The 24,310-nt window shown below is 41.4% G+C and overlaps 1 protein-coding gene across 2 annotated transcripts in view; it reads left to right on the top strand.

Annotated features, from left to right (window-relative positions):
- Positions 1-24,310, top strand: part of MTOR (mechanistic target of rapamycin kinase) — a 157,416-nt gene that overhangs the window by 36,921 nt on the left and 96,185 nt on the right. For both annotated transcript variants that reach the window (XM_003822083.6, XM_008975614.5), the window contains exons 20-26: positions 10,046-10,132; positions 12,715-12,882; positions 13,373-13,485; positions 13,812-13,974; positions 15,380-15,472; positions 16,828-16,974; positions 21,583-21,725. In XM_003822083.6, coding sequence (XP_003822131.1) covers positions 10,046-10,132; positions 12,715-12,882; positions 13,373-13,485; positions 13,812-13,974; positions 15,380-15,472; positions 16,828-16,974; positions 21,583-21,725 — 914 coding nt within the window. The remainder of the gene's footprint in view (positions 1-10,045; positions 10,133-12,714; positions 12,883-13,372; positions 13,486-13,811; positions 13,975-15,379; positions 15,473-16,827; positions 16,975-21,582; positions 21,726-24,310) is intronic.

Consider the following 24,310-nt stretch of genomic DNA (forward strand, 5'->3'; position numbering starts at 1 on the left):
ATTCTCATATAAAGAGAATACTAAAGAGTTTTATTATGAATGTATATTGAATTCTTTAGTCTGTAATAATCATATGGTTTTTCTCTTTTAATGTGTTAAATATGTTGAATCACACTGATAACGTGTTCCAATGTAAGAATGCGGGCATTCTTATATTAAAACCACCTTGGTTATAATGTATTTTTAAATTTCGATCTTACGTCAGTTCAGCTTAGAATTTTTGGATCTGTGTTCTTGATTGAATTGGTCTGTAATTTTCTCTTTCTTAACTATGGGCTCAAAGATCTGTTTAGCTTTTCTGTATCTACTTGAAGCAGTTTTGGCTACTTTTTTTTAGGAAGCTGTTCATTTTGTCTAAGTGATAAAACTTGTTGACATGAAATTGTTCACACTGTTCTCTTACATTTTAATTTTTTTAAGATTTTTTTTTATGCCCCAGAACTGAGTGGATTATGTTTTAGTTTTCTACTAGAGATTTGTTAAAGCATTTTTCAAAGAAGCAACTATTGGCCAGGTGCGGTGGCTCATGCCTATAATCCCAGCACTTTGGGAGGCCAAGGCGGGTGGATCATCTGAGGTTCGGAGTTCAACTCCAGCCTGGCCAACATGGAGAAACCCCATCTCTACTAAAAATACAAAAATTAGCCGGGCATGGTGGCACATGCTTGTAATCCCAGCTACTCAAGAGGCTGAGGCGGGAGAATCGCTTGAACCCGGGAGGTGGAGGTTGCAGTGAGCTGAGATTGTGCCATTGCACTCCAGCCTGGATGGCAGAGCAAGATTCCGTCTCAAAAAAAAAAAAAAAAGAACCAACTTTTGACTTGTTGATCTATTATTATTTTACTTTTTCTGCTTTTTAAAAAAAATTGTGTTAGAATGTTAAGTCATTGTCAGTCTTCTTTTCTAATGTAATCTCTTAAGGCTATGAATTTCACTCCAAGTATTAACTGCTTTCCAAAATTTCTTAAAACTTACATACCGTAAGATATGTGGGGGGAATATTTAAAATAAAAAATTTATTTATTTATTTACAAGTCAGATAAAATTTACATACCGTAAAATTCATTGATTTTTAATATATTTACAGAGTTATGCAATTATCACTAATAATCTAATTTTAGAAAACTTAAATCACCCCAGCAAAAAACCTCCTGTCCATTTTCAGTCATTTTCTGTTTCTGCCTCATCCCTGGGTAACTACTAATCTGCTTCTCTCTCTATAGATTTACTTTTTCTGGGCATTTCATGTAATTGGTGTCATAGAATATGTGGTCTTTTGCATCTGGCTTCTTTCACTTAAAACTTTTGAGGTTCATCCATGTGTGGCATGTATCAGTAGTTCATTCTTCCTTTATTACTCAGTAGTGATGTAGTATTTTCATTATTGTCCAGAAATATTTTCCAGTGTTAGAATTTCTTCTTTTACCCTTGAGTTATTTAGAAGTGGGTATTTTATTTGTAAACTTAAAGGGTTTTTAATTTCTCTTTTTTATATTGATTTCTAACTTAATTGCATTGTGTTTATGATTCTTTCATGCTTGCTGGAACTGCTTTAATGGTCTAGTGGTTGGTTGATTTTCATAAATATTTCCTATATCCTTGGGAATACTTGTGTATTTGCTAACGTTATGGACAGGGTTTTACATAAGTCATTAGATTGAATTTATTACTTATTGTGTTCAAATCTTTTGTGTCCTTCTAATTTCTGTTTGTTTGATCTATCAATACTGAGAGAAGTGAGACAAAAATCTCCCTTTACATTGGTGGGCTTTTTTCTGATAGTTTAGTCAATCTTGTTTTATGTATCTTTGAGATTATATTACTAGATGCATGCAAATTTTAAATCCTGATATCTTCCTGGTTAGTTGACTCTTTTATCATTATGCAATAATCCTTCTTATCTTTAATAATACCTTAAAACGTATTTTACGTAACATTAATATAGCTGCACCAGCTTTTTTTTGGAGGTATATGTCTTTTCCAATTCTTTTACTTTTAACTGTCTTGTGACTTTTTGTTTTGGATGCTCTCTTGTAAATATAGCTAGATTATCTTTTTAATCCAATTTAAAAATGTTTGTCTTTTAACCAGTGCATTCTAGGCCAATTGCATTTATTGTGATAGCTGTTATATTTGGGTTATTTATTTTATTTTATTTTATTTTATTTTATTTTATTTTATTTTATTTTATTTTGAGACGGAGTATCGCTCTTGTTGCCAGGGTGGAGTGCAATGGTGTGATCTCGGCTCACTGCAACCTCTGCCTCCTGGGTTCAAGTGATTCTCCTGCCTCACCCTCCCAGGTAGCTGGGATTATAGGTGCATGCTACCATGCCCAGCTAATTTTGTATTTTTAGTAGAGATAGCATTTCACCATATTGGCCAGGCTGGTCTCAAACTCCTGACCACAAGTGATCCACCCGTCTCGGCCTCCCAAAGTGCTGGGATTACAGGTGTGAGCCACTGCACCTGGCCATGTTTGCATTTATTTCCACCATCTTACTTAGTGCATTCTTTTTGTCCTGCTTTGTCTGTTTACCTTTCTTTTTTGTCTTTTTCTGGATTTGTTTGAGCCTTTATTTTTTATTTCATCTTTTGCCTTCACTCATTGGCCACCTTTAATTTTTCTTAACATTTTGTAATAGACTATTTCAATCATGAATATAGTAGACAACCTATTATATTAGATTCTCACATACCCATCAGTAATTACTAGCATTTTGTCAATTTGGTTTTATCTCTTACCTCCATCGCCTTTCCCCCCGACACATGTACATACATTTCTGCAGTATTTTAAAGCAAATTACAGGTATCATATTATTTCACCAATACATACTTTTTCCCATGTAACCACAAGTATGACACCTACAAAGCTAACAATCATTTCTTAGTATTATTTAATACCAACCCTTCTTCAGATGTCCCTGATTGTCTTAAAAATTCATTGTAATTTGGTTTATTCAAATAAAAATCTATATAAGGTCTACATCTGGCATTTGGTTGATGTATATAATTCTTTCCCCACTTATTTACCTTTTCCCTCTACTTAAAAAAAAAAAAAAGTCATGTATTTGTAGAAGAAACCAGGTCATTTGTCCTGTTTCTCATACTGGATTTGGCTGATTGTATCTTCGAAGTGTCTTAATTTCCTATAAACTAGTTAGATTTAGAGGCTTGATTAGATTCAGGTTCTGTTCTTTTGACAAGAGATACTTCATAGATTACAGTACTGTATACCTCCTATTTCAACATTTAGTAAACAGATATTTTCGATATGACCCACTGCTAGTGATGTAAAGGCTAATCAGTGGGTTCGGATATTGTCATCTGATCCATCTGTTATAAAGTTCCCTATCAGCCTTTTTCCCAGTCATTTTAGCATTCATTGGTAGTTATTTCCTAGAGCTGTTATTTGATTAGGGACTGCAAAATGGTGATTTTCTTATTTATATATGTATTTTTTTTATTAAAAAAAATGTTTTTTTCCATGACATATCTCTCAGGAGGTCCTGAGAACATGTGCCCCAAAATGGTGATTTTCTAATTTGATTATTCCTTCTGGATTTATTAGCTAGAAAGTTCTTTAGAAATAAAGAACTTGGCTGGGCATGGTGGCTGTAATATCAGCACTTTGGGAGGCTGAGTTGAGAGGATTGCTTGAGCCCAGGAGTGTAAGACCAACCTGGGCAGCATAGCAAAACCACATCTCATTTTATTTAAAACATTTTTTTAGGCTGGGCGCAGTGGCCCACGCCTGTAATCCCAGCACTTTGGGAGGCTGAGGCGGGTGGATCACAAGGTCAGGAGATCAAGACCATCCTGGCTAACACGATGAAACCCCGTCTCTACTAAAAATACAAAAAAAATTAGCCAGGCATGGTGGCAGGCACCTGTAGTCCCAGCTACGTGGGAGGCTGAGACAGGAGAATGGCGTGAACCCGGGAGGTAGAGCTTGCAGTGAGCCGAGATTGGGCCACTGCACTCCAGCCTGGGTGACAGAGCGAGACTCTGTCTCAAAAAAAAAAAAAATTTTTTTAAAAATAAATTTTAAAAAAGAACTTTATATAATCAACTACTGAGGTAATTTGAAGTGTAGATCATGTAGGAAAAGCAGAATAAATGCATGAATCTTTCCCTTTATCAATTTATCAATTTTTTAGTATAATGAGTCAAGCCTCTAACAGCTTTTCAGAGGTGACCCAGGCACCTTCCCACCTCCCAATCCTACCCTCATTCTTTGGAGTATCAGTATGAACTCATGAAGATACATATATATATATAATTTATCTTTATTTATACTGTAAACCAAGTTGGTTGCACAGTCACTCAAAGAAGACTGTCAAGTGAAAGTCATTTAGTCATCTTATTGTTAATGCTAATATTGGTCATTTACTTTACTACTTGTGTGTTTAAAAAAGATACATATATATATGTAATCTCACTAAAAGAAATCAGAGCTCTCTATATAGAGTATTTCTATATATATAGTATATATATGTATATATACACTATATATATGTATATATATGTATATATACACTATATATATGTATATATAGTGTATATATACACTATATATATGTATATATAATATTTCTGTTCATTGCAGGCACTAATCTTTTTCACAATCAGATTGTCCTGATCACCCTGGCTGTTGTGTCCTTTTTACATGGCCCGGTAGACTTTCTTGCTTTCTGGCGATAAAAAATTACTCCAAGCGTATCAAGTATATTTCACTCAAACCTGGGCATAGCCATTTCCAAGGAGCTCTGATTTCTTTTAGTGAGATTACATACATATATATATTTTTTATAGATGTAAATAGAAAATGACCAATGTTAGTATTAACAATAAGATGACTAAATGTAGTTTAAGACTTTCAGTTGATATTCTTCTTGAGTGATTGTGCAGCCAACTTGGCTTATAGTTATACTCATTTGTTTCTGTTTATTTTCAATTTTTAGAAATTTCCTTGAGTTTACAAAAAATTTAGGCTGAGCGTGGTGGCTCACATCTGTAACCCCAACACTTTGGGAGGCCGAGGCAGGTGGATCACTCAAAGTCAGGAGTTTGAGACCAGCCTGGCCAACATGACGAAACCCTGTCTCTACTAAAAATACAAAGATTAGCCGGGCATGGTGGTGCATGCCTGTAGTCTCAGCTACTCAGGAGACTGAGGCAGGAGAATTTCTTGAACCCGGGAGACAGAGGTTGCAGTGAGCCAAGATTGGACCACTGCACTTCAGCCTGGGCGACAGAGGAAGACTCCATCTCCAAAAAAAAAAAAAATTAACTTTTATTTTAGTTATATAAGACATTAACATAGTTCCAGAGCTAGAACTATAAATAAGATCTTATCCAGCAACGTCTAGCTTCTGTCACCATCTTTATACCTCGTTTTCTTCCTTCCTTTATTATTTCCTATTGCTGCTATAACAGATTACCACAAATTTAGTGGCTTAACACAGATTTCTTATCTTACAGCTCTCTAGGTTATATTTCTGACATGAGGTCTCACTGGGCTAAAATCAAGATGTTGACAGGACTGTGTTCCCATCTGGAAGCTCTAGGGGAGAATTGTTTTCCTTGCTTTTTCTAGCTTCTAGAGCACGAGGAGTTGGACAAGCTTGTTTTAGAGGGTGCCTGCGTTCCTAGGCCCCCTTCCTCCATCTTATTAAACATTATTGTCGTTTTATGTCGTGTTTGTTTATATTCATCCACACATATTTCATGTCTCATCACCCTGTCTTCCATATTAGAGCTTTCTCCTAGAATCACATTCTTTCTTCATAGTACAAATTCCTCTTAGGAGCATTCATTGAAATAAACTGCTCTTATCTGAATAAGTCTTTATTTCACCCTCTTTTTAAATCTTCATTTGGAGATTTAAAAATTAAATTAAAAAATTTATTTTTTAGCTAAGAATATTATTCTAGGTTCTCCTACAACTGTAGATACGATCCCACTTTCTGACTTCTTTTTGTTGCCGTTGAGAAATCGTGAATCCCTTTTACATATTTTTTCTGTGGCTTTACTTCTCATTGTTTTGTTATCCTGAAGTGTTTACTATTATATATCTAGATGTGAATTTCTTTTGATTATCCTGTTTGAGACTTGGAGGGCTTTCTGAATGTGAGGATTGGTATCTTATCAGTTCCTGAGAAATTCTCATCTATTATCTTTTTTGGAATTTTGTCCTTATACCCTTCTATTTTTTTTTTTCTTTCTTTTCTTTTTTTTTTTTTTTTTTGAGATCAAGTCTCACTCTGCTGCCCAGGCCGGAATGCAGTGGTACGATCTCGGTTAACTGCAACCTCCACCTTCCATGTTCGAGTGATCCTCATGCCTCAGCCTCCTGAGTAGCTGGAACTACAGGCGTGCACCACCATGCTGGCTAATTTTTTTTGTTTTTTGCATTTTTAATAGAGACAGGGTTTTACCATGTTGCCCAGGCTGGTCTTGAACTCCTGTCCTCAAGCAATCCACCCGCCTCATCCTTCCAAAGTGCTGGAATTATAGGCATGAGCCACTGTGCCCAGCCTTATTCCCACTTTTTTTAAGGCATTTTAAACAGACTAAATTTTCTGTTGAATACTCCTATTATATATAAAATTCTTAGTGGGTCTGATTGTGTATATTGTTTCTGAGAAGTCATGCTTGTAGTGGTCTGTTTCCTCACGTGTTTTATAATTTCAAATCATATAGCATATTCAACTGGGCTTTCCCTGGAGCAATACTAGAAAATCTGCTCTAAATTTGCATCTCTCCAGAGAGGATATGCATTTACTTCTGCCAGGTGGTCCATGAGAACTTTAATTTCTTGGCTTAGAGATTCCCAGGCCACACAGTTAGTGAAAATAAATCCCTAAACCTGTACAATAGATGCCTGAAATTATGAACTCTTAGGGGAGGCATTTTTCTGCCTAGACCCCACATCACAACTGGCAAATTTCTTTATCTCCTTTTACCAGTGGACAGATTTTTTTTTTTTAACTCACCATTTCTCTTAATATGTAGCTCTTTGAAAGTCTGGCTTTATGTGAGAGGCTTTAGTTCTTTTTTTTTTTTTAAACAGGGTCTCACTTTGTTGCCCAGGCTGGAGCACAGTGACATGATCTCAGCTCACTGTAACCTCACCTCTGAGGCTGAAGTGATCCTCCCACCTCAACCTTCCAAGTAACTGGGACTACAGACACATGCCACTATGCCCAGCTAATATATTTTTTTGTACTTTTGGTAGAGACAAGGTTTTGCCATGTTGCTCAGGCTGGTCTTGAACTTCTGAGCTCGGGGTGATCTGCCTACCTTGGCCTCCCAAAGTGCTGGGATTACAGGCATGAGCCACTGCGCCTGGCCACTTCAGTTCTAATAATCTTATAATCATGTTTATATTTTTGTACTTAATTTTAGGCTTTTCATAGTGGGGGAGTTTGGAAGGAGATCTAGTGCATCATATTTTCAGGAGCAAAACTGTGTTCTTTTAAAATACTCATGTTCTGAGCAAAAAGAGAACACATGTGAAAGGCTAAGGAAGAAGAGGCAGCTCCTCTAGCTCTCTACTCAGCATTGAGGTGCTTGCCTGTCCATGTCCCTTGGGCAGCTACTCCTTATGAATAAGCCACGGAAATGCTCCCTAATCATGCCTAATAAAATGGCACCAAGGACCAGGAAGCTTGTTTCCTCTTTCTGTCTCTCAGTTTTCTCTGACCTCCCCGCCATCTCTGTAGGCCTGTTTTCCTCCAGCTTAGGTTTTCTACTTTCTTTCAGGCTTTGCATAACAAAAATTTGCCTGAAGAACCTTTATATTTAGTCTCATTTTCCTTGATCTTTGTAATAACATTTTTTTTTTTTTGAGATGGAGTCTCGCCCTGTCGCCCAGGCTGGAGTACAATAGTGTGACCTTAGCTCACTGCAACCTCCACCTTCCGGTTTCAAGCAATTCTCCTGCCTCAGCCTCCCGAGTAGCTGGGATTACAGGCACATGCCACCATGCCCAGCTAAATTTTGTATTTTTAGTAGAGATGGGGTTTCACCATGTTGGCCAGGCTGGTCTCAAACTCTTGACCTTGTGACCTGCCCGCCTCAGCCTCCCAAAGTGCTGGGATTACAGGCGTGAACCACCGCGCCCGGCCTGTAATAACATATTTGTATAGGGACCACTATACATATTTGTATAGGGAATCACTACAAAACTGTAGTGATTCAATTTGGGGGATGGTTGGGACCAGGAGATAGGTAGAAATGAGCCTACTGAGTCAAATGTGTGCCACATGGGGACCAGGCTGTAATCACCTTAGAAGTCAAAGTTATCATTAGGGAATATGTTCAAACTCTTCTTTAAGCCCAATCCTGTATGTCCTATCGATCTTGCCTCTTTGGGTAATGAGTACTATAAGTCCATTACTCACTGTTTGAGATAGCACTTTTTTTTTTAAGTAATGCTTTTTATTTATTCCAACTTACCCGACTTGCATGTGGATAGGAGTGAAAATACGTATGTTCATTTTCTAAATTATCCTTGTTAATGGAGAGAAACAAAGGCAGAGAGAGCTGTAAAAATTTGGGGAAGGGGGCCGGGCGCGGTGGCTCACGACTGTAATCGCAGCACTTTGGGAGGGCAAGGCGGGCGGATCATGAAGTCAAGAGAGCGAGACCATCCTGGCTAACACGGTGAAACCCTGTCTCTACTAAAAAAATACAAAAAAAAAAAAAATTAGCCGGGCATGGTGGCGGGCGCCTGTAGTCCCAGCTACTCGGGAGGCAGAGGCAGGAGAATGGCTTGAACCCGGGAGGCTTGAACCCGGGAGCTTGCAGTGAGCCGAGATCGTGCCACTGTACTCCAGCCTGGGTGACAGAGTGAGACTCTGTCTCAAAAAAAAAAAAATTGGGGGAAGGGGTGTCAAATATTATTTGCTACTTATTACTGGCATGTAATACTATCTGAAGCTCATAACAAAATAAAACCTACATCTTGAAGACAAATCTTTAACCTGGAAAGTAGTTGAGATTTTCTTTACCCACACCTTCCTTATTCCCAGCTTTATTTAGTGCATGTTTTTTCTTCCTACACCTAAAAGGTACTGACTTCAGTAGAATCTCCTCATCCTATCCCTACCCCAGTTTGCTTGCTTATTTTGGCTCGTAATCTCTCAGAGACATAGTTAATTAATTAAGACCTAAGTAATGAGTTAATTACTATAAATGAGCTACAATACCCATAATCAAGAGTTAGCTGTATTTATTTTAGGAAGGAAGTGGTAATTAATTAGAGCCAAATAAACAAAAGGTACATTTACAGTTGGTAAAAACTTTCAGGTTTATTTTTAAGTTTAGTAATTCCAGGAATCCTTCAATGATACAGACATTCATTGAGCACTGAATAGTATTCACATCCCTGTTCTAGTGCTTGACATGAATTATCCCATTTAAGCCTTAGAAGTCTATGAGGTAAGTATTATTATCTCCATTTTCCCATGGAAGAGCCTGGGCACAGGGAGGTTAAATGAGGGTTACAAAGCCCCTGCTGTGCAGTAACTGGCTCGCCTTGTGTGTAAAAACCTCTGACAATTGTTTTGAGTCCCCACCACTATCACCATTTAAGTTTGTGTCTTTTTTTTTTTTTTTTTTAAGAGACAGGGTCTCACCCTGTCACCCTGCACTCTGTAGAGTGCAGTGGCACGTGCATAGCTCACTACAGCCTTGAACTTCTGGGCTCAAGCATTTCTCCCACCTTAGCATCCAGTAGCTAGAACTACAGGCAAGTGCCCAGCTAATTTTTTGTATTTTTTTGTAGAGACAGAATCTAGCCATGTTGCCCAGGCTGTTCTTGAAATCTTGGCCTCAAGCAGTCCTCCCGCCTTGGCCTCCCAAAGCACTGAGCCTCCAAACCTAGCCAAGCTTGGGTCTTTGAAATATATTCTCAGTAGATAGTGTAGTGTGGAAACCCATTCCATAGTTGTCTTTATTTGTTCACATGAGCTTAAGGTAAGTCTGGGGGTTCAATGTCCTTCATGATACCAGCTGGTTGACCTCTTGTCCATTTCAGTTTTTGTTCCAGCAGCTGGGAATGTTGGTGTCCTTTGTGAAGAGCCACATCAGACCTTATATGGATGAAATAGTCACCCTCATGAGAGTGAGTAGAAGTTAATGCTTTGGCCTCTTCCATGTTTGGGTCAAGGAAGGCTCAGAAGCAAGTTTGAATGACATAGACATGTTTTTCACGGATCTTTGTAGAGCTGTTACAGTCTTAGTACAGGAAGTGGAACAAAGCCCACTGGATTTTGAGGGGGAGGAAGGGCTGTTGCTCCAGGTTCCCAGGTACAAAACTACAAGGCATGAAGGCTGAAGAGAAATCCTGCAGTAATTGTTCTGCCAGAAATAGACAATTGGGTTATTTGCCTCACACGCAACAAAGCAATTTTACTTTAATATCACAACGGTGCTTTTCTATTTTCATGAAAGCCCTCTTTGTTACTGCTCATAAACCATGAAGGGATTGGGTTTTCTTAGGGCTGTTAAATATGACGGACACGTGTTGGGCACCAAGGAACAAGGTGATGCTTTACACTGCTACCTCCAAAACCATACATATCACCTTTTGACTGCAGTGGCACATGAGAAAAGGCTCAGGTTCCAGGATTTTATAACATGCATTAAGTAGGTGCCAGAAGACACCCCATTGGCAATATCATTTTTCCTTGTGTTCTATATAATTTAAATGTCTCTGCGGGGAAGATTGCTTCACAGGGACGGCATGTCTTCAAAGAGTTGGAAGATTTCTGTTCTTTCACACCAGACCTTTGTAGTTAGTTTGGACTAAAATCAAAATGGCTGGACTATTTGATTTTAGCAGGACTAAAATCAGAATGGCTGGTTTCAAATGGAACTTCCCAGCACCTGGATCTCAGAACTGAAAACCTCCCTACATGTATAAATAATTAAAAGCTGCTCTATTCCCTGACTCTTACCACAGAAGCCTCTGTACAAGGAGGATTTAGGCAGAATGTTAAAGAGGCCGATGGCTAGTCTTAGTGGGAGGAGGGGCAAGGGAAGAAGCAGTGTCCTCATGGGAGGAGGATGAAGTAATCTGTGCCTTAATCCCCCCAAGAAGGCTAAACAAGGATACAGTATGACCATATTATAGTCATAACAGGTTGATGACCAAAACACAGGGAATTGAGGCAGGGAGCCTCACACCTGCAAAATAGAGCTTTCATTTCATCCCAGATAGAGAAGGTGCAACGGGGGCTCTTCCTTTGACTGTTGATTCTGGGCATTTTAATGAGCTCCCCCGAGCCTGGGAAGAAAATAGTCTTTGTGAACAGTGATCCAGCTGACATCCCTCGGCAGGCTGCCTGACATCTTTGAGGTAGAGAAGCCCCTGTGAGGAGCTGATGATAATGCAGCTGGGAGGTAGGTTGGCCTTCTCTAAAGAAGGCAGAGTAGGGTTCAAGTGGATGAACATCAGACAGACTCTGGAGGCTGTGAAATCTGTGGTGTTTCTTTGGCAACACTTTTAACCTAGAAAACACAGCTTTTTCAGAGAGAATACTTCTCTCCAAGTAGAGAGAAAGGAAGTTTTACCAGCATCTTCTAGTATAGTTTTTGCTTTCTAAACCATTATGCTTTTAAAGATACCTTTTTAAATAAAAATACTATATCTTTTTATAAAGCCTTTCATCTAAGGAGTTATCCTTGTTTTTATGGACTTCTACTTTGAACTATTTAGAGGCTCCAAGAATATTAACATTCATGTGTTGCCATCATTAGTAGGGTTTCTATTATCATTAAATTTCCTACTCCAGAACTTTTAAAGATGGTGGTAGGCAGCTGTCTTTTTGAGTTGATAGAAATGATATCTTTTCCTGGAGTTAGAGGCTTGGACTAATTTGCTTTGCAGCACTGAGGCAGGATCTGTGGCCAGTTGGCCAAGTTTTTATTTTAGTAACTTGTGTGGAAAATAACCATGTGGGTGTAGAAAGGGGCTCATTTTGTGGCACTGTTCAGGCCTGATGGATAGATTTTTGGGAAGGGACAGATATCAGATGCTATCTATTAATAGCAAAATCTAAATCCAGAAAAGCCAGGAAATATTTGTAATACTGGAGTCACCCTCTGGTAGAGATCAGGTGATACCAAAGTAAGGTCCAAGTCCACCCTGGACCACTTCAGAGTTTTTTGAGTGACTTAGTCATCTGTTCATTCTAGAATATTCCAGATGCTCTGATTGATAGATTCTGGGGATACAGAGATAGGATACTTGTCCTTAAGTAGCCTACAGTCTAGAGGGAGGACGGCAAAGCAAAGGAAGTCTTACAACTGCTATCGCTATCAAAGGGAGTGCAAAGGACCCAAGTGGATCATGGAAGGAGAAGAAGAAAGCCTGCCTGGGAGAAGTGAGGCTAGAGCCAGGTCTAGAAAGACAGACAGGGCTTAGCTGAGCAAGAAGTGGGATTCTAGGCAGAGGAAGCAGCATGAGCAAAGCCCAGAGGACTGAGGTAGCCTGGTGCATCTGGGGAAATGCAATTGAGTTTGTCCAGTATAGCTGCAACATAGGACACAAGAAGGGCCCAGTGGGAGGAGGGGAGTGAGGAGCTGATCTCGGCGCAGACCATGCTCACTACAGTTTTGCTTTTCTGGCCATCTTGATTCCTTTGTTCAAGTATCATCAGAAAGGGACCTGACTCAGCTCCTCTGACTTTTCTCTCTTTGTAGGAATTCTGGGTCATGAACACCTCAATTCAGAGCACGATCATTCTTCTCATTGAGCAAATTGTGGTAGCTCTTGGGGGTGAATTTAAGCTCTACCTGCCCCAGCTGATCCCACACATGCTGCGTGTCTTCATGCATGACAACAGCCCAGGCCGCATTGTCTCTATCAAGGTGAGTAGCCTACGTCATCCTCCAGAGAGATTTTCTGCTTTCCTCTGAGTCCCTGGGTGATCAGCTAAAAGCTGAGACCTCATTCTGAGTGACAAGTTGATGCCCATTCCATAAGACAGAATCCCAAGAATACTAATACCCAATGTGTGCAGTTTACAGAATGTCTGTAATCCTCTCTTGATTATCCTTATGTTTCGTATCTGTTTCAATGGATTAATCTTGGCAAATATTTTATCCCAGACTAATTTTCTTTATTATCCAGCAGCGGATTCCTTATCAACTCAAATAAGCACAGAGAAAGCAAAGTAATATGTAAGCAAATAAAATGAGGGGAAGAAAGTGCTATCAAAAGGATATAGTTCAAGGCCATTTAATAAAGGCTTTTCCCAGTCCCCAGAGAACTTAGAATTATCTACACCACCACCCGCTGCGTATCCTTAGATACTTGGGACCTGACTATTCATCACCATGCTTTTGCTCCCTTTTGCAGTTACTGGCTGCAATCCAGCTGTTTGGCGCCAACCTGGATGACTACCTGCATTTACTGCTGCCTCCTATTGTTAAGTTGTTTGATGCCCCTGAAGCTCCACTGCCATCTCGAAAGTGAGCACCTCCCCTTTGGGACTAGCAATCATTAAGCTTTAATGTTTTGTTGAAAATGTTCATTTCTTAAGTTCCCAGGCCATCTTTCTATTTTTTTTTTTTTGTTATTTCAACTCACATTATTTTAGTCTAGAAATATCCCAGGTTTATGGAAATCTTAACTGTCCCTATCCCATTGGAATAAATGTTGGATTCATGTCATCCAAAATACCTTAGAAGCCGTTCATTCCCATCCCTTTGGTGCTGATTGTTAAGCTCACCCTCAGTCACATCTCTTCCTTGGAGATTGTATGTTAGCAGTTACTGTATGTTAGTGATTGTTGTAGGGCAGCGCTAGAGACTGTGGACCGCCTGACGGAGTCCCTGGATTTCACTGACTATGCCTCCCGGATCATTCACCCTATTGTTCGAACACTGGACCAGAGCCCAGAACTGCGCTCCACAGCCATGGACACGCTGTCTTCACTTGTTTTTCAGCTGGGGAAGAAGGTAAGATGGGAGTCTGGACAGACAGGTGCTCTTCTGCCTTATTTGGAAAGAAGACTTTGTCTGTGAGCCACTCAGACTTTGTCTGATGCCAGCCACCATCAGAGAACGTGGAATTACTTGCTTTTTTTCTTTTCATGTGTTCAGCAAACATTTATTGAGCAACCTATGTGAGCTAAGTGCCGTTCTGGGGGTAACACGGTAAACAGAATAAAGTCCTTGCTCTCATAGAGCTTCCATCCTGATGAAGCAAAGCAAATAAACAGTTTGTTTCTTAAGAGTGATGGGTTGAAGTGGGGAGAAGTGCTCTTTATTTAGGGTAGACAGAGAAGACCTCTGATCAGTTGACACTCAAGCAGAGACCTAGACAAAATAAAGGCCTGGTTGCAAAGAATTGGATGCAAGGAGAAGAAATAGCAAGTGCTAAGGGTGAGGTGGCAGCTTGCTCAAAGAGTTCAGGGCACAGCAGGAAAGCAGTGTGACTTCAGAGGAGCAAGCAATGGGGAAGTGCTTGGAGTTAAGGTGATGGAGATAAGGCAGAATAGTAGAGACTAGATTTTGTAGGCCTGGAACTCTCAAAATATCATTCCTGGACAAGCAGTATCAGTGTCTACATACCTGAGAACTTGTTAGAAATGCAGATTCTTGAGCTAGGCACAGTGACTCACACCCGTAATTCCAGCAACTTGGGAGGCTGAGGCAAGAGGATTGCTTGAGATCAGGAGTTGGAGACCAGCTCCAGACATAGCAAGACCCTGTCTCCACAAAAAAATTTAAAACTTAGCCAGGCGTAGGGACACGTGCCTGTAGTCCCAGCTACTCAGGAGGCTAAGGCAGAGGGATCGCTTGAGCCCAGGAGTTCCAGACTGCAGTGACCCCCATAATTGTGCCATTGCACTCCAGCCTGGGCAACAGAGCAAGACCTCATCTCACCTAAGACCTACTGAATCAGATGCTCTAGCTGTGGAGCCCAGCAGTCTCTGCTTTCATGAGCTGTCCAGGTGATTCTGACGCCCACTAAAATATGCAAATCACTATTGTGGGCCATTGTAAGTACTTTGCCTTTTACTCTGAGCAAGACTGGAAGTTTTTGGTGGACTTTGAACACAGGAAAAATAAGATCTGACTTAATATTTTTAAATGATAACTCAATGCCATGTGGGAAAATAGGCTGTGGGGGCAAGGGCAGAAGCAAAGATCTGTTAAGAGGCCACCATCATAAACCAGATGATGGGGACTTGAACTAGGATTATAACGGGAGACGGGAAGAAGGATTCTTTTGAATATCACAGAGCTAGCCACAAACCCAGAAGAAATGGTCATAATGTAGTTGTATAATATTTTTTCCTCTACTTTTTCTCCACTCTCCAAAATGATAGTTTCTCATCTCTTCCCCCTCCCGTTTTAGTACCAAATTTTCATTCCAATGGTGAATAAAGTTCTGGTGCGACACCGAATCAATCATCAGCGCTATGATGTGCTCATCTGCAGAATTGTCAAGGTGAACTATACTTCTTTTCTGTTCTGAAGTCCCTGTTGTCTTTACTACTTGATATTCTTGTAATCTTGGCTATGGGAGTTTGTGTAGCTTTTTAGCTGTAAACTAGGGATTGGCAAACTTTTTTCCAGTTTTGTAGACTATGTGGTCTCTTTTGCAGCTCCTCAGCTCTGCCACTACAGCCTGAGAGCAGCCATACACAATGTGTAAACGATGAGCCTGGCTGCATTCCACTAAAACTTTATTTATGGACACCTAAATTTGATTCTCTCAATTTTCATGTGTTGCAAAATATCAATCTTCTTTTGATTTTTTTTCCCCCCAACCATTTAAAAGTATAAAAACCCTTCTTAGCTCTTGGGCTATATAAAAACAGGCAGAGGGCTGGGTGCGGTGGCTCCCGCCTTGGGAGGCCAAGGCAGGTGGATTGCTTGAGCCCAGGAGTTTGAGACCAGCCTGGGCAACATGGTAAAGCCCCATCTGTACAAAAAATACAAAAAATTAGCTGGTCATGATGGCGGGTACCTGTGGTCCCAGTTACCGAGGAGGCTGAAGTGGGAGGATCACCTGAGGCTGCAGTGAGCTGTGATTGCACCAGTGCACTCCAGCCTGGGTGGCAGAGTGAGACCCTATCTCAAAGTAGATTAAAGGCTAGGCACAGGGGCTCATGCCTGTAATCCCACAACTTTGAGAGGCTGAGGTGGGAGGATCACTTGAGGTCAGGAGTTCAAGACCAGCCTGGCCAACATGGCGAAACCTCGTCTCCATTAAAAATACAAAAATTAGCCGGGCATGGTGGTGTGCACCTGTAGTCCCAACTATTCAGGAGGCTCAGGCAAGAGAATTGCTTGAACCCAGGAGGCAGAGGTTGCAGTGAGCTGAGATTGCGCTACTGCACTCCAGCCTGAGAGACAGAGCTAGACTCTGTCTCAAAAAAATAAGTAAATAAATAGGTTAGATTAGATAGGCAGGTAGGGAGTGGCACAAATAAATAAGTGAATAGATGATTCTTTTTAAAAAGTTTTAAAAAGCCAGGGGATGGGGGCTGTTTGCTACCTTTGCTCCAAACACTTTATCGCTTTTCCCATTGCCGACAATTGTTTATCTTTGCTAGTTGCATGGTTGCTTGATCTTAATACTAAGTCAGTGCTTGTCAGTAACTAGGAGTGACTAGCAAAGACTGTCTACAGTTGGGGAGTCAGCCCATCTGTGGTTCATTTTGTCCATATGTGCAACTTTTTACTTCTTACTGAAATCCTGGCTCTACCAGGTCTGCACCTCCCAAAATTTAAGGATATTTCCTAAACCAGAAGCATCTAGTAGAGTTATAGGTGTTTCCTATAAATCTTTGGTTGTAGGGATACACACTTGCTGATGAAGAGGAGGATCCTTTGATTTACCAGCATCGGATGCTTAGGAGTGGCCAAGGGGATGCATTGGCTAGTGGACCAGTGGAAACAGGACCCATGAAGAAACTGCACGTCAGCACCATCAACCTCCAAAAGGCAAGTCCATTGTTTCAGGGGACTGGGAAAGGAGAGCTCTGCTCTTCTCACTTACTCAAAACTTTTAACTGTTTAAACTGGGCAACCGAAAACCAGCCCAGGTGTTTTTTCCAGAAATCTAGATACCATGAACTTAGATCATTTTGTCTTTTTACAGGTGCCTAAATTGTAGTTTTGTTTTGAAGAGAGAAAAAGTAGAGAACAAAATGTCCTTTTGTGCTCCCTTGGAATATGGATGGTAGAACCTTTTGTTGCAAATACATTCTCATTTTTTACATGAAGGGAACAAAGCTAGTGAGCCCCCTAGTTGGCATTGAGACTGATGAAGGCTCTTTCAAACAGTGCTTTTCAAACTTCTCAAACTCATTGGGCTTACCAGTTGCTGGGAGTCTTGTAAAAATGCTTATTCTGTTGTTGGCAGTCTGATTTGGGGCCTGATATTCTGCATTTCTGACAAGCTGCCAGCTAATGTGATGCTGCTGGTCCATGGACCATACTTTGAGTAGTGAGGTTTTAGATGTTTCCAAGTGATTACTGAATTATCTCTGCTGGCCAAAGCCTAAGATATGACCAGCTTTTCACCATGTATGCCATCAGCTATCCACCTAAAAACAGGCAGTTTCAAAGCATCTCTAGTGAATCAGAGCACAATAATCATAATTACTTCACCGACTTTAAATAAATATACCACATCGAGTATTTTCCATTTTGCATTAGTCTTTCATGTTTCTGGTGACTGTAAGCAACTTCAGTTTAGATTTCAGTGTTATTTTTCATCTATTAGCCAGCTCACTCCATGTGCCGCAGCAGATAGAGGTGAAGAACTGGGCAAGACTGTGTCCTAGCTGACTCGTTCACTTCTTTTGGCAAAACCCATAAAGATTTGAACACAGTCCTTTGTGCGTGTGTGCGGGCTCACGCCCAGCTTTGCGGGGCACTGGGGGTTTATTACTGTTGTTTCAGAGTCTTTACTCACACAAACAGCTTCAAGTGACCACTGCTAAGAAACGTTTGCTGGGTTAAGATGGAGGTAGTAAAATATTCCTGGGTCAGGAGTGATGCTGCTTTCCCTCTGGGGATTTTGTAACTGCTACTCTGAGACTTTAGGAGGAAGAAAAAGGTTATCAGTCACTTGGCATTCCCAGGTAATCATTGAGGCCACCCTGCTGACACCTCACACTGGAGGGAGGGGCCAGGCAGGAGGCCAGATGTACATTTCCACCCAGATGTTTTCATCCTGACTAGGTTCAGAATGTCCTTCCAACCAGGCAGCCGTCCACCCTGCTTTAGAGCTTTGTTCTCTCTATTTTAGGAAATTCCTCAGTAATCTAGTTTGCTTCCAGGAAGTTTTGCTTTCTACCCAGACTTGGAAAAAATAAGCATAAACCTTGCCAGATAGACAAAAGAAAGACTCTTAGTTTATCTCACCTGAGAAAGTAGATCAAGTTCAAAACTCTAGACAGAATCCTCCACAGCTCACTCTCAGATCTATTTCATTGGGAAGTAAATTGTGGGAGCTGGGCGTGGTGGCTCATGCCTGTAATCTCAGTAATTTGGCAGGCCAAAATGGAAGAATCACTTGAAGCAGGAGTTTGAGACCAGCCTGGGCAACATAGTAAAACACCATCTGTATAATAAAAATGAAAAATGAAAAAAATTAATTCCAGCCTGGGCAACAGAGTAAGACCCTGTCTCAAAAAAAAGGAATTGAAAAAATTTTAAAAATTAGCTGAGCAGAGTGGCACCTGCCTGTAGTCCCAGCTACTCAGGAGACTGAGGCAGGAAGTTCACTTGAGCCCATGAGTTCCAGGGTGCAGTGAGCTATGATTGTGCCACTGCACTCCAGCCCAGGTGACAGAGCAAGATTCTCTTCAAAAAAAAAAAAAAAAGAGGTAGGGGGCCAGGTGCAGTGGCTCATGCCTGTAATTCCAACACTTTGGGGAGCCAGGCGGGAGGATTACTCGAGCCCAGGAGTTCAAGACCAGCTGGGGCAACATGGCAAAATTCCCCCTCTACAAAAAATACAAAAATTAGCTGGACATGGTGGTGCATGCCTGTAGTCCCAGCTACTCGAGAGGCTAAGGTGGGAGGATCTCTTGAGCCTGGGAGGTCAAGGCTGCAGTAAGCAGTGATCATCTCACTTCACCACTCCAGCACAGGCAACAGAGCAAGACCCTGTCTCACCACCAACAACAACAAAAAAAGGCAGCAGACCTCATTGTTCAGAAGTAAATTGTGCCTCCTTATAATCATGTGATGATAATTAGGGATTGGTGTATTTATCAGTCTTAACCAACTTTCAGAGTAACAATTTGCCACCTCAGTCACCATTTTATTTGTTATGATAATATTGGATTTATGTGATACAGAAAACATAAAAACCATTTATGTATACCTCTAGAATGCCTTCCAGAATTTTCAGCAGCTTTACTGTCTGTCTGAATGATAATCTGTTTGGGTTTACCTTCACCATGAGTAAGCTGGCATTCCATGAACAGGCACCAGCATCACCAGATGAGGCGATCAGCAGTGGGTGGATGGCAAGAGGAAGCAGCTCGTGTTTACACAGTTGTTATAGAACCCAGAGAATTGAGAGTTGATAATGTTTTACAGAGCACGGGGAAAGGGCCACATGGGGGACTTGGCCTAGTCAATAAATTAAGCTATGATTTTTTGAAAACCTATTTACTGCCATTTATCAAGTAATAGTAACAACTGACATTTATTGAGTGCTTTCCATGTGTCAAGCACTGTGGTGGAACACTATATTAACTCATTTAATCTTCATGATAACCCCATGAGTTAGGTGCTGTCGTTGCTGTCCCACTTTACAGATGTGGACCGTGAGGCACTGACGGGTTAAGTAATTTGCCCAGTGTCAACTAGCATCAATGGTGGAGCTGGGATTTGACCTAGATAGCATGACTCCAGAGCCCACTCTCTTAACCACTGTGTTGAATTGTCTCTGCCTTACCCAGGCCCAACCTCATTTCATTAGAGGGAAAAAGAAACTAGTAATACTTCCCTGTTTATGTGCAGCTTTTAACAATTGCTATATAATATAATACAGCTACACACAAACCCATCTTGTAGGGAGGAAACCAGGTATCTGTGGGCAGGAAAGGACTGGATGTTCCCATCGTGCTCAACAGAGCAAGGTCTAAAAATCAGTCTTTGGTATCTAGTCTCCCTCTTCCTTCTCATTCAGAGGTTCTCGTTGTATGGTCAGTGGTATTATTTAGTTTGTCTCTTGTAACATTTCTGCTTCGGTTTTTGACATAAAGTGATAGGTTGTCTAATTGTATTCATCCGTAACTCTTTAGAAGCAACAGCACATCTCCAGTGTATCCCAGGGAGGTGATGGTTGAGTCCTTGATGGTATAGCACCTGGGGGTCTTGTCACTCACTGGACCACTTCACTAGTCCAAAGTTTGAGACCTTCTGCTCTGTCTTACATGATTTCCCCCATTTAGGGAGGATTGACGTGTCCTGCTGGAAAAATCTATGAAGAACATATTTTAAAAGTTAGGGATTTAGTGTAGTTAGGCCTAGGCCAGTTCAAATAGGTGTCGTTTTGACAATAATAACAATCATTTTTTGCTCCTTTATTCCGGCTAAGCCGTTTAGACACATTATCCCTAGATGAGGCACTCTGAGGCTCAGCTGCAAAATACAAGTAATTTGCCCAGGGTGTTACAGCTGCTGAGTGGAAGAGCCAGGATCCCAGGCAGGTGTTTCTAACTTTAGAGAACTAGGCAAATAGTACTAACTTTGTGCCAAGCACTGTTATAAATTCATTACATTTATTAACTTAAAACACCCCAGGAAGCAGAAACTATAATCCTCATTTTACAGATGAGGAAACCGAGGCACAGGGGAGTTAAGTGACTTGCCAAAGATCAGAGAGCCAATTATGTTATATAACTGGGATTTGAACTGAAGCCATTGAGTCAAGTGTAGCTGTTGCCCACTACACTATACTGTTCTCCAAAACCTCAGCCTTTCCACCCACCTGAATAAGCTGCCCCTGGTAGTAACTCTTGATGTCTGGAGAGTTCAGAGTTTTGAGAGAAGTTGGAGGGGATAGAGTAGAAATTAAATCTGTTCAACCCCTTTTTCTTGTTTTACCACAGTGCCATGTGCTTTGGGCTCACTGCTCACCTGGTTGCAACATGATTCACTATGGTGTAAACCTGAGCCTTTTCCCTCTTCTTGCGTGACTCTTCACTGTCAGATGAGCTGGTGTTCTAATGCAGAGGACGCAGCTCCCTTCATGCCCTGCTGGAGCCCATTAGGCTTTGTCGAATGCACCCGAGTGTGGCAATCCTGTGTATTCTGGTTCTGTAGTGCTCCTTTGCTGCAGTCAGAGTCCAGCACAAAGGAGTTGTGAAACAGGCTTTTTCCATAGTGTGGTATGTTCCAGAGTTGCTGTTCTTGCTTTATGACTTTTAATTAAATGTTATTCTTTTGTATTTGCACTCTAGGGGAATTTTATCGTGAAAGATGGATTTTATAAATCTAAAAGTAGAATAATCATTAAATAGATGAGGACTTTTTTAATTGGCCCTTGAAACTGATTGTTTTCCATTGTCACCTGTGGGATCACAGGCCTGGGGCGCTGCCAGGAGGGTCTCCAAAGATGACTGGCTGGAATGGCTGAGACGGCTGAGCCTGGAGCTGCTGAAGGACTCATCATCGCCCTCCCTGCGCTCCTGCTGGGCCCTGGCACAGGCCTACAACCCGATGGCCAGGTATAGTGTGTCAGGGCGGGTGGAGAAGATCAGCACATAGAAAATGATATATACAAATTAGTTTTTATTAGAAGTAATAATCAAGGGGCTGGTATTTTTAATTTTTCTAATTTTGTGGGATACAAAGAAAGAGAAAGACAAATTCAACAAGCTCATACTGTAGCATCTATCTTAACCTTGCTAGTAGACCACAAATTCCTTTTTCTAGTAGCTTTAGGTCTAACATTTTAATTACAAAGTTATTTATAACTCTAAAAGCAACTGTGTAATAGTTGAATGTAACCTATTTCCAATAACAATGGTATTCTAATTATTGCTGTTTGTTACAAATACCACAGGAAAAAAAAGGTCTGAAACAATAACAGTTATTTATTTTACTCCTGAATCTGCAATTTGGGAGGACTTTTGGGACAGCTCGCCTCTGCTCCACATGGTGTCAGTGGAGATGGTTTGACTGGGGCAGGATGGAGGATCCGCATTCAAGGCTGGCTTGTGTGTCTGGCAAAGCGCAGGTGACTCTCGACTAGGAACCCAGCTCTGGCTGGGGGCCTTGGTTCCTCTCCATGGGATCACTCCATGAGTTGCTTGGGCCTTCTCACAGATGGTGACTGGCTTCAAGAGTGAGTGTCCCAAGAGAACAAGGTAGTAGAAGAGCATGGTGTTTTTATGATCTAAGTCATAAAGAGTCTTGAAAGTCATGAAGAGTCACTTCTGCCTTGCCCTGTTGCTCAAGGCAGCCACAAAGGCGCACTCAGGCTCAAAGGAAGAAGACATGGGCACCCACCTCTTGAGAGAGGAGAAGTAATATTCTAACAGACTATATGGGACAGGAGCCACTGTTGCAGACATCTTTGGAAAATAGAATTTGCCAGAATTTTTTTTTTCTTTTTTTGAGAGAGTCTTGTTCTGTTGCTCAGGCTGGACTGCAGTGGCACAATTGTGGCTCACTGCAACCCTGCCTCCTGATTCAAGAGATTCTCCTGCCTCAGCCTCCCGTGTAGCTGGGATTACAGGTGTGTACCACCACACCCAGCTAATTTTGTATTTTTAGTAAAGACGGGGTTTCGCCATGTTGGCCAGGCTGGTCTTCAACTCCTGGCCTCAAGTGATCTGCTCACCTTGGCCTTTCAAAGTGCTGGGATTACAGACATGAGCCACTTGGCCAAAATTTTTTGTATTGATACATAATAGATGTACATATATTTTCAAAGTACATGTGATATTTCGATACATTCATATAATGTGTAATAAAACAAATCAGGATAATTGGGATATTCATCACTTTAGACATCTTTTTTTGTTGTTGTTTGGTTGGTTTTTTTGTTTTCATTTTTGTTTTTGTTTTTGAGATGGAGTCTTGCTCTGTCACCCAGGCTGGAGTGCAGTGGCGCAATTGTGGCTCACTGCAACCTCCATCTCCTGGGTTCAAGCGATTCTCCTGCCTCAGCCTCCCGAGTAGCTGGGAGTACAGGTGCACGCCACCACGCCCGGCTATTTTTTGTAATTTTAGTAGACGTGAGGTTTCACCATGTTGGCCAGGCTGGTCTTGAACTCCTGACCTCAAATGATCCACCTGCCTTGGCCTCCCAGAGTGCTGGGATTACAGGCGTGAGCCACCACGCCCTGCCTGGTTTTTTGTTTTTGTTTTTGTTTTGGAAACAGGGTCTCTGCTGCCCGGGCTGGAGTGCAGTGGGACAATCTCGGCTCACTGCAGCCTCAACCTCCTGGGCTCAAGTGATCCTCCCACGTCAGCCTCCTGAGTAGCTGGGACTGCAGACACGCACCAGGCCCAGCTAATTTTATTTTTTGTAGAGACGAGGTCTCACTATGTTGCCCAGGCTGATCTCAAACTCCTGGACTCAAGCAGTCATCCTGCCTCAGCCTCCAAAAGTGCCGTGATTTATAGGCATGAGTCATCACCATTTTTTTTTTAATTTTTAAAAATTTTTATAGATTTTGGAGTACAGGTGCAGGTTTGTTACATGGATATGTTGCATAGTGGTGAAGTCTGGGCTTTTCGTAGAACCATCACCTGAATAATAGTGTACATCGTACCTATCAGGTAATTTCTCATCCCTCAACCCCGCCAAAAAAAATATTGTTTTAAATAGTAAATCTTTTTTTTTTTTTTTTGAGACGGAGTTTTGCTCTGTTTCCCAGGCTGGAGTGCAGTGGCGCGATCTTGGCTCACCGCAACCTCTGCTTCCCGGGTTCAAGCCATTCTCCTGCCTCAGCCTCCCAACGAGCTGGGACTACAGGTGCATGCCACCACACCTGGCCAATTTTTTGTACTTTTAGTAGAGATGGGGTTTCACCATGTTAGCCAGGATGGTCTCGATCTCCTGACCTCGCAATCTGCCCACCTCGGCCTCCCAGAGTGCTGGGATTACAGGCATGAGCCACTGTGCCCGGCCTAAATAGTAAATCTTAAACAGCCATTTAAAATTTGGTTTACAGGCTGGGCATTGTGGCTCCTGCCTATAATCTCAGCACTCTAGGACGCTGAGACAGGAGGATCACTTGAGGCCAAGAGTTCAAGACCAGCCTGGGCAACCTAGCGAGACTCTATCTCTACAAAAATAAAA

This window comes from Pan paniscus, chromosome 1, assembly GCF_029289425.2.
Source record: "Pan paniscus chromosome 1, NHGRI_mPanPan1-v2.0_pri, whole genome shotgun sequence".
Classification (NCBI taxonomy): domain Eukaryota; kingdom Metazoa; phylum Chordata; class Mammalia; order Primates; family Hominidae; genus Pan; species Pan paniscus.